Raw genomic sequence first — 15,142 nt, forward strand, 5'->3', positions numbered from 1 at the left:
AATCCATTAGTGGGAGCAAATGAAATTGTTTTTCTTCAAAAAATTAAGTAGTCAAATCATACAGTTTTCTTTCTTTTTTTATATTAGCCTCAGATATAATCTAGATATTAAACTGTTGTATTTACTATTCCGCCATGTCATTTATTTGTTATGTTCACTAAAATAAATATACTTAAAATATTTATATTTTAAAATAAGATAGAATTTAATTACTTTTTTATTTTTATTCTTACTCTAATAAATGTGAAAAGAGATCAATGTCGTAAAAAACAATTATACCAAATGGAGATCAAATAATGAATAAGGTAAGTCAAATTATAATTCTAATCGACGTTTTCTTAAAAAACCATGCAAAAGACAACATGACAAGTAAAATGAGCTAAACCGAGAATATTTACTAAAAAATAAAAAATAGCATTTCTTCGTTTAAATAGAAAATAAATTTCTACTTTATTGCGTTTCAAACATGTAAAATTAATTTAATAATTTGAATTAGAATTATCCAAATCAAAATTTGACAAAAAATAATAAGTATTTTACACCTTTAAATTAATCGAATTAAAATTGAAAGTATCAATTGATGCTTAAGTATTGCTATTGTTTTATCTCAAAAAGAGGAAAATAGTTTTCTTTTAAACAAGTCTTCTCTTTTAAAAAGTATTAATAAATTTTCGTAGCAAACATGAATATAATAAAGTATAGATACGGAGCACAAAACCCATGCTTCGTGTATATATATATATATATATATATATATATATATATATATATTATCACTATCCAAATACAACTACATATACATAGATACACTATAATCTAAAGTGTTGGGCCACCCATGCTTCGTCGTCCGTTTCCACCGGAAAAAAAACGTGTGGGCCGCAACTAAATACCAACCAATATTAAAAAAAAAAAAAAAAAAAAGTGCAACCGCCATCTCCAAACTCACGGAAAAAAAAAGTGGACCCCATATTAACAAAATCAACCAATATTACAACTAATATTAAAAAAAAAGTGTGGACCCCACCTAAACATCAACCAATATTAAAAAAAAAGTGTGGGCCCCAACTAAATCAAGCAATATTAAAAAATGAATCTCATATTAAAAAAATAAACAATGTCAAAAAAAAAAGTGGAGACTTTGTATTCATAGTAAACACTAATATACTAAAGTTTTAGATACGGAGTACAAACTACAATGTTATATTAATCGTGTTTTGAACATAGTATGTATGTATATATATATATATATATATATGCATATATATATGCATAAAAATAGTGTAAATTAATAATGTCAAAAAAAAAGTGCACTCCATAATAATGTAAAAACAAAAGTGCACTCCATATTAAAAAAATCAAACAATATTCATGTAATTTCCAAAGTATCTCATTAAGTCAATAACAATGGATTCATTGGCACGTGCGTATCAATCCATTAGTGGGAACAAATGAAATTGCTTTTCTTCAAAAAGTTAAGTAGTCAAATCATACAGTTTTCTTTCTTTTTTTATATTAGTTTGAGATCTAATCTAGATATTAAACTGTTGTATTTACTATTCCGCCATGTCATTTATTTGTATTCGTAACAAACACTAATATACTAAAGTTTTAGATACGGAGTACAAACTACAATGTTATATTAATCGTGTTTTCAACATAATATGTATATATGTGTGTGTGTGTATATATATATAAATAGTGCAAATTAATAATGTCAAAAAAAAAAAGTGCACTCCATATTAAAAAATCAAACAATATTCATGTAATTTCCAAAATATCTCATTAAGTCAATAACGATGAATTCATTGTCACGTGCGTATCAATCCATTAGTGGGAGCAAATGAAATTACTTTTCTTCAAAAAGTTAAGTAGTCAAATCATACAGTTTTCTTTCTTTTTTTATATTATCCTGAGATCTAATCTAAGTATTAAACTGTAGTATTTACTATTCCGCCATGTCATTTATTTGTTATGTTCACTAAAATAAATATACTTAAAATATTTATATTTTAAAATAAGATAGAATTTAATTACTTTTTTATTTTTATTCTTACTCTAATAAATGTGAAAAGATATTAATGTCGTAAAAAAAAAATATACCAAATGGAGATCAAATAATGAATAAGGTAAATTAGTCAAATTCTAATTCTAATCGACGTTTTCTTAAAAAACCATGCAAAAGACAACATGACAAGTAAAATGAACTAAACCGAGAATATTTACCAAAAAATAAAAAATAGCATTTCTTCGTTTAAATAGAAAATCAATTTCTACTTTGTTTCGTTTTAAACATGTAAAATTAATTTAATAATTTGAATTAAAATTTGACAAAAAATAATAAGTATTTTGCATCGTTAAATTAATCGAATTAAAATTGAAAGTATTAATTGATGCTTAAATATTGCTATTGTTTTATCTCAAAAAGAGAAAAATAGTTTTCTTTTAAATAAGTCTTTTCTTTTAAAAAGTATTAATAAATTTTCGTAACAAACACGAATATAATAAAGTTTAGATACGGAGCACAAAACCCATGCTTCGTGTATCTATATATATATATATATATATATATATATTATCATTATCCAAATACAACTACATATACATAGATACACTATAATCTAAAGTATTGGGCTCGTGCAGCGTCGTCCGTTTCACTGGAAAAAAAAAGTGTGGGCCCCAACTAAATACCAACCAATATTAAAAAAAAAAAAAAGTGGAACCGCCATCTCCAAACTCACGGAAAAAAAAGTAGACCCCATATTAATAAAATCAACCAATATTAAAAAAAATGAATCCCCTATTAAAAAAAAAAAACAATGTCAAAAAAAAAAAGTGCATCCCATATTAAAAAATAAAAAAATATTTATTTAATTTCTAAAGTATCTCATTAAATCAATAATGATGGATTAAAAAAGTTGATCCCATATTAACAAAATCAAGCAATATTAAAAAGATAAATAATGTAAAAAAAAAAAAAAGTGCATCTCATATTAAAAAACCAAACAATATTTATGTAATTTTCAAAGTATCTCATTAAATCAATAATGATAGATTCATTGCCACATGCGTATCAATTCATTAGTCGGAGCAAATGAAATTATTGTACAGCAACATACTTAAAATACTTATATATATATATATATATTAAAATAAGATAGAATTAATTACTCTAATAAATGTGAAAAGAGATTACTATCAAATGGAGATCAAATAATAAATAATGTAAATTAGTCAAATTCTAATTCTAATTTACGTTTCCTTAAAAAACCATGCAAAAGACAACATGGCAAGTAAAATAAACTAAACCGAGAATATTTACCAAAAATTAAAAAATAACATTTCTTCGTTTAAATAGAAAATCAATTTCTACTTTGTTTCGTTTCAAACATGTAAAATTAATTTAATAATTTAAATTAGAATTATCCAAATCAAAATTTGATAAAAAATAATAAGTATTTTACACCTTTAAATTAATCGAATTAAAATTAAATGTATCAATTGATGCTTAAATATTGCTATTTTTTTTATCTCAAAGAGAGAAAAATAGTTTTCTTTTAAACAAGTCTTCTCTTTAAAAAGTATTAATGAATTTTCGTAGCAAACACGAATATAATAAAGTTTTAGATACGGAGCACAAAATACATGCTCCGTGTATATATATATATATATATATATATATATATATATATATATATAGATACACTGTAATCATATACCATCTAGTATACTTAACAGTTAATAGTACCAAATCATGCTCACAAGTTACAATTAGGCAAACATCACATTTGGACTGTCAGGCAAGCCACTGGGGTCGGTATTCCCCTTTCCTTCGATACCATCCAAATTGCCTTTAGAAACTCACAGCTCAACAAAACAAGATAGACATATAGTAAGGATTACTACTATGGTATTCTTACGTTACAACATCATTATTTTCCCCAAAATTCCATTCACTCTGTTACACCCTTTCCTTTTTCTGAAAAACTAAGGATTATTGAATGGATAGCATGTATGAATATCATAATAAGCTCATCACAATTCTACAAACAGAAGAAGGTGAATTACTCTCAGTGATGAAATGGATAAACTGCAAGGGACTATGGGGACGAGTGGCAGTTTAGCTTTGAGATTAGGACAAGCAATTTGCTCAGTGGGTTCGCTTCTTTTCATGTGTTGGAATGTTTCTTTCTTCAGCTACAGCTACCCTCCCTTATGGTACTTATTCTTGTCATGTTTTTTCTTTGTTGAGGCTATCTGTTTCTGAATTATGATGCAAAGTTTTAATCTTGCATTTGGGGGGCTCTAGTTTTCATTTTTGCTGGAGAATTTTGGAACGTGGTCATTAGTGAATTTGAGTTGAAGATTGAGCAACCAATTATGGGCAATTCACAGAATTGCCCTTCTTTTGGGGGTGGTCTTTAAATTTTGCCCCTCATATTTGAAATCTTTAAATTTTGCCCTTCGGCTAAAATCTATGGGTTCCAGGTTCGAACCCTCACTCAGTCAAAAATTTTAAAAAAATTTGCAAGGCAGAGTTTAAATTTCGCTATGCCCCACCGGTATACACTTGTTAAGGAATTATCAAAGTTATGCCGGACCCGGCATACTTATGCCTTATGGGCAGACTTGGCATAAGTATGCTGGGTCCGGCATAACTTTGGTAATTCCTTCACAAGTTTATGCCAGGTCCGGCATACTTATGGGCAGAACTTTTAATGGGCAAATTTTTAGTTAAGCCTTAACTAAAAGTCTTTTCCTAGTTATGCCTTACGGGGTAAACTTTTAGTTAAGGCATAACTAAAAGTAAAGTATGCCCCATAAGGCATAACTTTTCCTTAAGACATGGACTTTGTCTTATAAGACAAATTTTTAGTTATGCCTTAAGGAAAAGTTCCGCCTTATGGGACATACTTTTAGTTATGCCTTATGGGGCATACTTTTAATTGTGCCTTAATTAAAAGTCTGCCCCATAAGGCATAACTAGGAAAAGACTTTTAGTTAAGGTTTAACTAAAAGTTTGCCCATAAGTATGCCGGACCCGGCATAAACTTGTTAAGGAATTACCAAAGTTATGCCGGACCTGACATACTTATGCCAAATCTGCCCATAAGGCATGAGTATGCCGGGCCGGCATAATTTTGGTAATTCCTTAACAAGTGTATGCCGGGTCCAGCATACACGCGACCAACCTTGCCTTGCAATTTTTTTTTTTTAATTTATGCTTGAGCGGGGGTTCGAACCCAGAACCTCATAATTTCTGCGTGAACGCTCAGGGTTACAACGCGAAGGGCAAAAATTAAAGACTAGCAATATGAGGGGCATAGTTTAAAGACCACAAATATGAGGGGCAAAATTTAAAGACCACCCCAAAAGAAGGGCAGTCCGCGCAAAAAAATGTAATTGTGGGGAAACTATACTGGAATTGAGCTTTAGCAGGTAACTGGTGTTGATCAATTTAACAAATTGGTTATTTTTTGGCATAATACATAAATAAGCCGTCAAACTTGGCTTCAGCTGGCAAGTATGCCCTTCAACTTTGGGTGTGCACAAGTAGGTACCTCAACTTGTCTCCACTTTATCAGTTGAATACTCCAACTTACAAAATGATCATCTAGACACCTCCAAAATCTATGTGCCACATCAGTGCTACGTCAGCATTTGTATTTACGTGTTCAACTTTATACAAGTTGAGGTACCTACTTGTGCACGCTCAAAATTGGAGGGCATACTTGCCAGCTGAGGCCAAGTTTAAGGGCATGTTTATGTATTATGCCTTATTTTTTTAGAACCAATTATATGCCAGTAGTCAGCTAAGAGGTCAAGATTGTATCAGGAAGAAAAACTTTGTTACTATCAGCTTTATATCTTGGCCTGTAAATGTAAAGAAGTCTGATTTTAATTAATTGGTGTTGCGACATATGTTATGACCTTAGCAGATTGACAAACTTGATTTTTGAAGTTTGCTATGGATAGAAGATCTTATCATCATTTTATGTTTCTGTTATAAGTTATAACAGAAGGGGAGCCTTGGCGTAACTGGTAAAGTTGCTGCCATGTGACCAGGAGGTCACGGGTTCGAGCTGTGGAAACAGCCTCTTGCAGAAATGCAAGGTAAGGCTGCGTACAATAGACCCTTGTAGTCCGGCCCTTCCCCGGACCCCGCGCATAGCGGGAGCTTAGTGCACCGGGCTGAAAAGAAGAAAAAGAAGGAGTTATAAGATATAACAAATGTTAAGTTGATCTATTGGGAAGGAAATTAACATGAGAACACTTTTGGATGATTTTCAGTTTGTCACTTTTATGATCTATATATTTGTCGTTTTCTCTTCGTGCTGAGTTTATCCACTTTTGGATGATTTTCAGTTGTCGCTTTTATGATCTGTGTATTTGTCGTTTTCTCTTCGTGCTGAGTTTATCTTTGTGTATCTTTTATGATGCATTAACAATCTGGGCGAACGATGGGGAATCCTATTAAATGTGATTTAGAAGTGATCGAATAAGAGAATTTCCTAGTGCATAACTTTTCCACCAGTAGAAAAACACTCACTTTGATAAATTGACAGTCTAAACGGTTCTACTGAAATTACCATGTGAAAGCCCAGTAAAGAGCTTTGATGAGCTTTGTGAAGGCACTTTCTTTGACATTTTAAAGCTAATATAGGGTTAATAAGAGGACCTTCACAAGGGATGTGTGAAGTTCATCTTCAATATGGAGTCTGGAAGGTATAGTTACATGAACTTAAGGAAGCTTATATGTTGGATAAACAATTGTGTGATTTTATTGGAGTAGTTAATAATGGATTGTGGATTTAGATGCGGAATTGAGGTTAGAAGCATTTCATGAGAATGAGACGACAGGTCATATACTCATATTGCATTCTTTGGTTTACTGAAGATATTGCAGACTGTATCCAGAGTTTTGTCATGAGAGTTGCCATTAGGACGTGCTTACTTAAGATTTATGTTGTTGGATATCATCTATGCAGTTGTTATACCAATTGGAGTATTATACTGAAACTAGATGTTAGTGGGATATATCCCAGTCACATGTCCAGTTTTTTTTTTTTTTTTTTTTTTTTTTTTTGCATAACCATCTGATATCCGGAATCCGCTGATCATTCTGAAATTTGCGCCACGCAGTACCCGTTCAAGGAGAAAGCGCTCCTTACCAGGAATTTCTCCATTCCTAGGGGTTGATCCTGAAGCTTCTAGTTAAAGTTAGAGGGATCCTATCCGTCCCGCCACATCTCTGAGTGGTATCTCATATGCGTAATCTGTTTAGCATAGTCAAAGTTTATAAGTTGTATGCCCATGGTTTAGTGTTACTCAATTGATGATTGAAATTCACTTTTTTGTTCTTTCCGGAAGACAAACTCTCCAGGATAAATAATTCTTTGTAAGTTTGTGGTTTTAATATTTCTATTGGTTGATGATTATTCCAATCAAAATTTACTGGCCAACTAATCTGAAGTTGTGCTGTGTGAGGCCCATTAAAGGGGGGAAGCGCTCCTTACCAGGAGTTTCTCCATTCCTCAGACTTGAACCCGAGATCTCTGGTTACGAGTGGAGGGATCTCATCCATCCCACCACACCCTTGTTTGTATCTCATATGCGTAGTTTGTTTAGCAGATTCCAGATTTATAAGTCGTTATCCCATGATTTAATGCTACTACTGGTCATTGATGATTGAAATCATATTTCTTGTGTATTCATTTTCTTATTCTTTCCAGAATATAGTATTTGTAAGTCCATGGTTTTAGTGTTACTATTGGTTGATGATTATTCAATCACTGCTGCATTTTCTTTTCCATCTTTTTATTCTTCCAGAAGTAGGGGTTTCTTGAGTGTTAAGCTCCAGAATCACTGGTTACCTACGTAGTAAATTCCACCATCAGTTACCTTAGTAGAAGATGTCACCAACAAAACAAAAAAAAAAAAACTGATAAGTAGTCATTCCTAGTTAGTTTCACATTCTAAATTAATTCATGCCTACATGATCACAGTTTTAGCTAAGCATAGAACACAAGTGAAGAATCTTATATCTGAATATTTATATGTTCCTACAATCATCTAGTTGCAGAGGTGCAATTTCTCTGTTAAATTACCTATTTCACCTATTGTTGTTGGCAGCTATTTGATGACAGTCATGGGTTTTGTAACAACATGGAGCTTGGCATTGGCAATGAATGATGCATTTTTAGTGTTGGTTAAACGCCCATCTCGGCAGCCCAGATTATTGTCAGCTGTTGTTTTAGGAGATTGGGGTAAGTACCTCAATAAATTTACTGACAACTCTGCTGTAATAATCTTGTTCTGATTGAATACAGTATTGTTGGGTTCAAACAGGTCCTTTCGTTTCTGTCACTGGCTGTGTCGTGTTCCACGGCTAGTGTGGCTGGTCACCTGATTGCTTCTGGTAGTCCATATTGCAGAGGCAGTATATGCCGACGATATCTACTCTCTACTGCCATGGCGTTCTTGACTTGGATTTTGTCGATGGTGTCTTCTCTCCTCAATCTTTGGCTTCTTCCTACCTTTTATCATTTGCGTCTCTAGTCCCGGACCTCCTGGTTGTCTTTTGATTTAACAAATAGGGGAGTAAAGATTGTCAAATCACATCTCCATCTTTGTCATCTGTCTGACATAATTTGGTTTAATTTCTTGAGGCCAGAAGAGAGACCATATAAAACGTCATCAATCTGTTGTACTGATCTCTGAAAGGGTTAGAATGATACTAAGTTATTTCACTCATTGTGTTAAAGTATTCGTCCATTTATAAACGGGGATCATTAAACATGCGTGTGATGGACTCACAATCCACTGCCTTGATCTATTTGATAACATCCTTTTCTACCCCACACAGGTTGAAGTCTCTAAGCGCGAACTCCTCGATTATTGCTTTCCAAAGTGAATTTTTAGATAGATATTCAAATTGTTTCACATGATACCAGAGTTCTATAGTCCTAGTTAGTTAACTGTTACCATTGTCTTATATTATTTTTACTAAACACATTAATATTTAATTAAAGGTTACAAAGCTTAAGTAAGCATCTTATTACTTTGTGTTCTACTCAGACAAACATAAGTAGCAATTGATTTTCAGCTTAGTTTTGGACTTCTAACATACATTCTATCAGCATATATAAAGACATTTATCGGTTCATGAACCAAGAGGCGTGCCAATCCTTCGATGCTTCCCGGTACAAGTAATGTCTGTTCCAATCAATAAAACATATACAATCAACCTACAATTTTCAGAATAGTTTAGAGGTATCCGTTGTTATGTGATTATTCTTTGGAGTGTTGCGTCTCCAAGGTAACGTTGCAAGAGTAGAAATTGAAATTGAGATAATGGTCAAAACACACTTCAACTATTTGTTGTTCCTTTTTTCTACCTCAACTATTCAGGTAGACAACTAATAGTTGAGGTGTGTTTTGATATATAGTTGATGAAAGTTCATGTAGGAAAATTGTACACCTGATAGTTCAGGTTAAAAACTCACGAAAAACGACAGTTTAGGTGTGTTTTGTACCATTAACTTATGGAAATTCTTTGTTATACAACCTTTTTTTTTCAGTGTTGGTTTATATTTTATAAACACGAGAAATATAATATAATGTGTTTCGAAAAGCTACTCGTAAGATGGATTCAACTACAACTATATATATAATACCAATTGGTTAATTGGAAACATAAATATATTGTAAAGAAGAGAAAGTCTAAGGTGGAGTCCAGTAAACAGAGAACACAATGGAGATTTCAGATCATAAGACGCAAGTTGCTGTTGGGTTGTTGGGAATACGACGACGGTCTCAACATGAGTGACCTCTATTTTCTTAGGTGGTTTTGATGCTTTATTTTCTATCCCAAATTCATGTATCTAATTATTGCAAGTGATATCAGCTTGTGTGTACATATTCGTGATTCTGAATGCTTAGCTTTCATTTGCCTCTGATCCTCGAATAAGTTAAACGTGTGGATAACCTATTTTCCTTTCATCTATTATTGGCATAATTAAGGACATAAATATTATTTTAAAAGCTAGATAGAAAATTATGCTAATAATTAGGGACAGAGATAAAGTTCTAATTAAAGTTAATTCTTGAAATGATCACTCAATTTAATGAAATTATCTAGTAAAGTCATCTTTTTTTTGTTATTGTTACAATAACATCACTTAAGTTTATACATGTATCCTACGAAATAACAATAGTTGGAAAACCATTTTAATATACCATAAAAATGACTTGGAAAGTCTTGGATATAAAACCACTTACCATTCATATTATATATAATATTTAATAATACAATTGGAAGCCCAATACAAACAAATTTTGAATATCTTCACAATTTAACCCACTTTTTTAGATTTCAAAACTTATACACTATTTAAAATCCGTCTTCGTATAATAGTGAAGTTAAGTGGGCTATTTTATAGCCACCAAATTTCTTCCATTTCTTTTTTACAAAAAACTGGACCGTCTTATTCTTTCCTTTTCCTTAATTTCAAACAGAGAAATTATTGCATATGTGTAGTGTCATCTAGAACAAGAAGAAAGGGAAAGACTATATCACCATGCACGGTTTAGAATCTTGCATAACTATCAGGGGCACAGGTTGCTTGTTTGTTTGTGGTCAGCCAAATAGACCCTCTTCCAGATTAGATTGGATAACGCGCCCTTGTAAAGCCCAGATACATTAGCTAGTCAAGATTTGGTGGTGGTTAGGTTTTGAAGACCCACCCTCCAATCGATCAGGACAAGTTAAGGTGTTAACGTTATTAATTAAATTAATAAATGTATTACATTTTATCATAACTTGTTAGAATCAACGTAGGCCATTTATGAAATTAGTTAAAAAATTATTCTTTTTCATTTTAAAAAAGCATGTTTGCAAAGCAAAAATGGAGAAGTTCAAAATATTTTTGAAAAAATGTTTCCGGCATACCAAAATTGTCATGAAACTTACGTACATACTACCAACTTATAATGCAACAGTCTTTCTTATATTAGCTATACTCTTCGTATATGGTGTGTAAATAATAACTATTTTTCTATCTCAAGTTAATATTACTGATTGTTTAAACTTTTGTACTTAAAAGTGAAAATACAACACCACCAACGCCTAATATGAGTATCAGCTGGTACTTTTACTGTTTTAAATTATGTTTCTTATTCTTTTTTTAAGCAATTGAAAAAGAATGTCACTTTCTATATAAGTATTCTTTTAGTTCCAATATATATTTTATATGACAAGTTTATAATCATAAGATTCAAAAAATATTTTGGTGCATCATACACATATTAAAATAGAAAAACACCAAAAATCTCATTTACTTTTTAAAACTTCATATTCTTAATCAAACGTAGATATATAAAATAAAATAGAAAGAATATACTTTGGAGTATAGTTAGAATTTTTGCTTACCAGTTAAGGTTCGAACTAATATCACAGGTTTTTTTTTTTTTGGAAAATTTACAGCCCATAACTACCACTAAAACTTATTTATTAGTAATAGTTAGCTTTTTTTAAAAATTATTTTTAGTAGCTTAATTATTTATCAAATTACTATCTATAACTTATTTTTGTAACTGCAGTGTATTTCCCTAATAAGGTACCTCTCTCCCACTTACCCACAATTTTTATTTTTTTTTAAATATTTTTCTCTCACATCTTCAATTCACACCCGTATTTTACTCCCATTATTCTTCACCATAATTAGCACGATTTCTTCTTCTTCCTTATCAGTTACCCAATCTCTACAGGTAACTAATTTTCGTTATGTTATTTATTGTATTTCTCTTCAATTGTTCATAAATTTCATCGTCGTTACCTTCACTTTTCATTCATTTAAAAAAAAAAAAATTAGCCATTGTTAGAGTATCTTCAGCAAGCTCTAACTCTCCATTTTAATGACAGATATTGATACTCCAAGCAAAAATACACCAGTGGCAACAAAAAAAGCAGTGGAGGATCTCCAGCCAATGGCCGAAGCTCAGCCATAACAATTCATTTGCTAAATCTCCAAGGATAGGCCGAAATAAGAGGAAAAACCTTCTTATGTTTGCTAATCATGTGATGTTGTTTATCTTATGAGTGATGAAGAATAGTATTGATTATAGCAATATGATATTGTAGCATCATCTAAGAGCAATTATCATCTAGGAGCAAGAGAATGGGTTGTTTTTGTAGAAACACCATTGATGAGAGTTGAGGAGCTTCATGCCACCAAGTGTTTGAGAAAATGTTTCAGTATATTTCAGTGTATCAACAAACAGTATATCTAATTTTTCAGTATATTATTTCGTTGTATTTAAATGTATCTATCTTCTTCTTTTTTTTTGGTGTAGAGCCTATTTTTCCTCTACTTTGTTTTCACGATTTTTGTATTTCGATGTATTTCTAATTTATGAAATAGTTTATGATATATTTCATTGTATTCCATTGTATATACGCATACTACAACTTTATTTTTCTTAAACAATCAACCATATTTCATTGTATTCCAGCATATATTTTTCTATATTTGGAAGTTTCAGATCTTTAGTAATTTTTGAATTCAAAAAGTTATGATTGTGATAAAAGTTGAGAGAGATTCGTGAGCTGTTATAAAATGCGTGAAATATGATTGATTTAATTTAACTTACGATTTAAAAATAAAAAGAAGAATCTGTTAAAAAATATAGCCTATTTTTACTCAACTTGATTTTGTATTTTTCGTGTATTTCAAAAAATCTGTTTCATAAATAGCTCCTGATTTCACTAGAGCGTGTTTACTGTATTTCTCTATATTTCAAAAAAATAGAAATACACGTATTTTTAACGAAAAGTAGCTATATTTGATAATTTTACATTTTATAATTATATCTAATTAAATGTCAATAAAATGTAACTATTTAGGTATGTTTCAATATTTTTTTTACCCGTGACCATTTTCCACATTTGTGGGCTCAATCTACCCCCAGTGAAAAAAAAAAAGTTTAGAAGAAAAAGGTAGAGAATAAGTCAATAACCAGGTAGGCAGGCAGGTGAGTCTTTACAAGTTGAATCCGTGATTTTGTACTTACGTTTGAGAAACTTGGGGCAGAGTGAAAACTACTATCTTTGTACCACCTGTCACCACCATTTTACAGGTTGGCAATGCATTGCTCTCCTCACTGTTGGCACGGCATAACAACAAAAAGTCCATTTTCGTTAAATTTTAGTGACTGTAGTTATATTGGCATTATAAAAACATGTACTACTACAATACTAGGAGCATTAAATTTTAGTTACGGTGGAAAAGGGTCATGTTCCTTTACTATCCAATATTTTGATATACTTTAGAGGTACGTGATTACTGTTAGTAAATTATCTCATATTTTTCTTTATCCTGATGAAACTCTACAATAAAGGATAACATAAAGCTAATTTTAAGACGGGTCAAAAGTAGAATGATAAATTTGCTATTTTTCCTAAAAATATTTTGACAAGTGAATTTCACCCGGCATGCACTAGAGCTCAGTTGGAATCAAGAGCATTAGTGAATGACTTAACAACAAAATACCCAGTATAATCCCTTACTATGTGAGGTCTGGGAAGGATAGAGTGTACGCAGATTTTGCCTCTGCATTTTAAGAGGTTGTTTCCTAGTGAATGGCTTAACTATAACATAGAGTTAAGTTAACATGCTATACTGTTACATATAACGGAGGGGTAAATTTAAAAAGAAAAAAAACCCAAATTTTATATGCATAAACAAGTTGAATAATTTTTACACTATTATTATAAATATACCAATTCTAGCATAAAACTTGTTTTCTGTAGATTACATCTATGGTAATACTAATAATTATAGAGGGGACCCGCAATTGAGTTTTCACTGACATGATTTGTTAATATTTTCTTTAGTGTTAGTGCGTGCTACATATATAAATTTGTAATTTACTTCCCTTTCCAATTTTTCAATCCAAAGGAGAATGATAAGTTTGACTTTAAGTAATTTATCAATATAAAAAAGGTCCAGCACTTCCATTTTACGGTTTTATTAATTTAAAACATTTCTCACAGTACGTACTACATGACAAATTAAGCCGGCCTTTATATACCTCCCACCCTTTCTCTCTCGCCATTCAATCTTTTCAAACAACAATTAACTCTCTTTCCTTTTCCATTCATATATGCATAATAATGGGTATTGTATGCAGTTCATGCCAATCCACATCAGTTTCTACTGCCAAATTAATACTTCACGATGGTAGATTACAAGAGTTTTCTTATCCAGTGAAGGCTTCTTACTTATTACAAAATGACCCTACAATATTTATTTGTAACTCTGATGAAATGGATTTTGGAGACGTGATTTCTGCCGTAAGTGAAAATGAGGAGCTTCAACTTGGTCAGCTATATTTTGCTTTACCTTTGAACCGATTGAAACATAAGCTGAAGGCTGAGGAAATGGCTGCATTAGCTGTGAAGGCAAGCTCTGCATTAAACAATAGTGGTGGTGAGAAATTTATTGTATTTGAAAAAAGTGGTCGTAATTTTTCGAAGAAATTAGTGGATGATAATAGTGGTTCTAAAAGGAGTAATGGACCTGGCAGTAGTGGTAGGAGAAAGAAGTTCACGGCGAAGTTGAGTGCAATAAATGAGTAGGGCTAATATGTGACCAGTTTACACGTATCTCGACTATTGCATTTAAAGATTTAGCTAGGTAGATGAAAGCACTAGCGTTTTTCTGTTATTGCTTGTGAGGTTTGAATTCTGGTCTCACCTAGTTTTCAATCACTACTCCATCAACAGTTAGGCCAAATTCTTTGTGCGCGCATATGTAGAATTTAACTGTTCATTTTGAGATGTACACAGCAGTTTTTGTAAAGATCCTAATGTTAATATTATCAAGAACGGCAGTTCTAGCTAGAGGTTGCAGGTTTGAATTTGGTGTTTGGTTGTTTTAAGTTTTTTGTCAGCCAATGGAGAGGTAGTATCACAAGTTTATCCCACAAGAGGTTTGATTAAGGTATTAGAGGAGTACAATTATAATGATAAGTAATTGATCAACTTGATTTACTGTCTGTTATTACGACAACTGTAATCGAGTACGTGTTATGGTCGACACACGCTAGCGAACATAAATGTATGGTCAAACACCTGTGATAATTT

General features: G+C 31.6%; 2 protein-coding genes across 2 annotated transcripts; both read left to right on the forward strand.

The window, feature by feature from the left end:
* Nucleotides 1-3,746: 3,746 nt before the first annotated feature.
* LOC132623442 (CASP-like protein 5C3) lies at nt 3,747-8,798 on the forward strand. The gene is made up of 3 exons (XM_060338199.1): nt 3,747-4,215; nt 8,131-8,262; nt 8,346-8,798. Exons 1-3 carry the CDS (start codon nt 4,079-4,081, stop codon nt 8,554-8,556), a joined length of 480 nt encoding a protein of 159 aa, XP_060194182.1. The 5' UTR covers nt 3,747-4,078; the 3' UTR covers nt 8,557-8,798.
* Nucleotides 8,799-14,076: 5,278 nt separating this feature from the next.
* Nucleotides 14,077-14,916, forward strand: LOC132622193 (uncharacterized). The gene has a single exon (XM_060336750.1). The coding sequence runs from the start codon at nt 14,171-14,173 to the stop codon at nt 14,633-14,635; it is 465 nt and encodes a 154-aa protein (XP_060192733.1). The 5' UTR covers nt 14,077-14,170; the 3' UTR covers nt 14,636-14,916.
* The last annotated feature ends 226 nt before the right edge of the window (nt 14,917-15,142 follow it).

Source organism: Lycium barbarum, chromosome 12 (assembly GCF_019175385.1).
Source record: "Lycium barbarum isolate Lr01 chromosome 12, ASM1917538v2, whole genome shotgun sequence".
Classification (NCBI taxonomy): Eukaryota; Viridiplantae; Streptophyta; class Magnoliopsida; order Solanales; family Solanaceae; genus Lycium; species Lycium barbarum.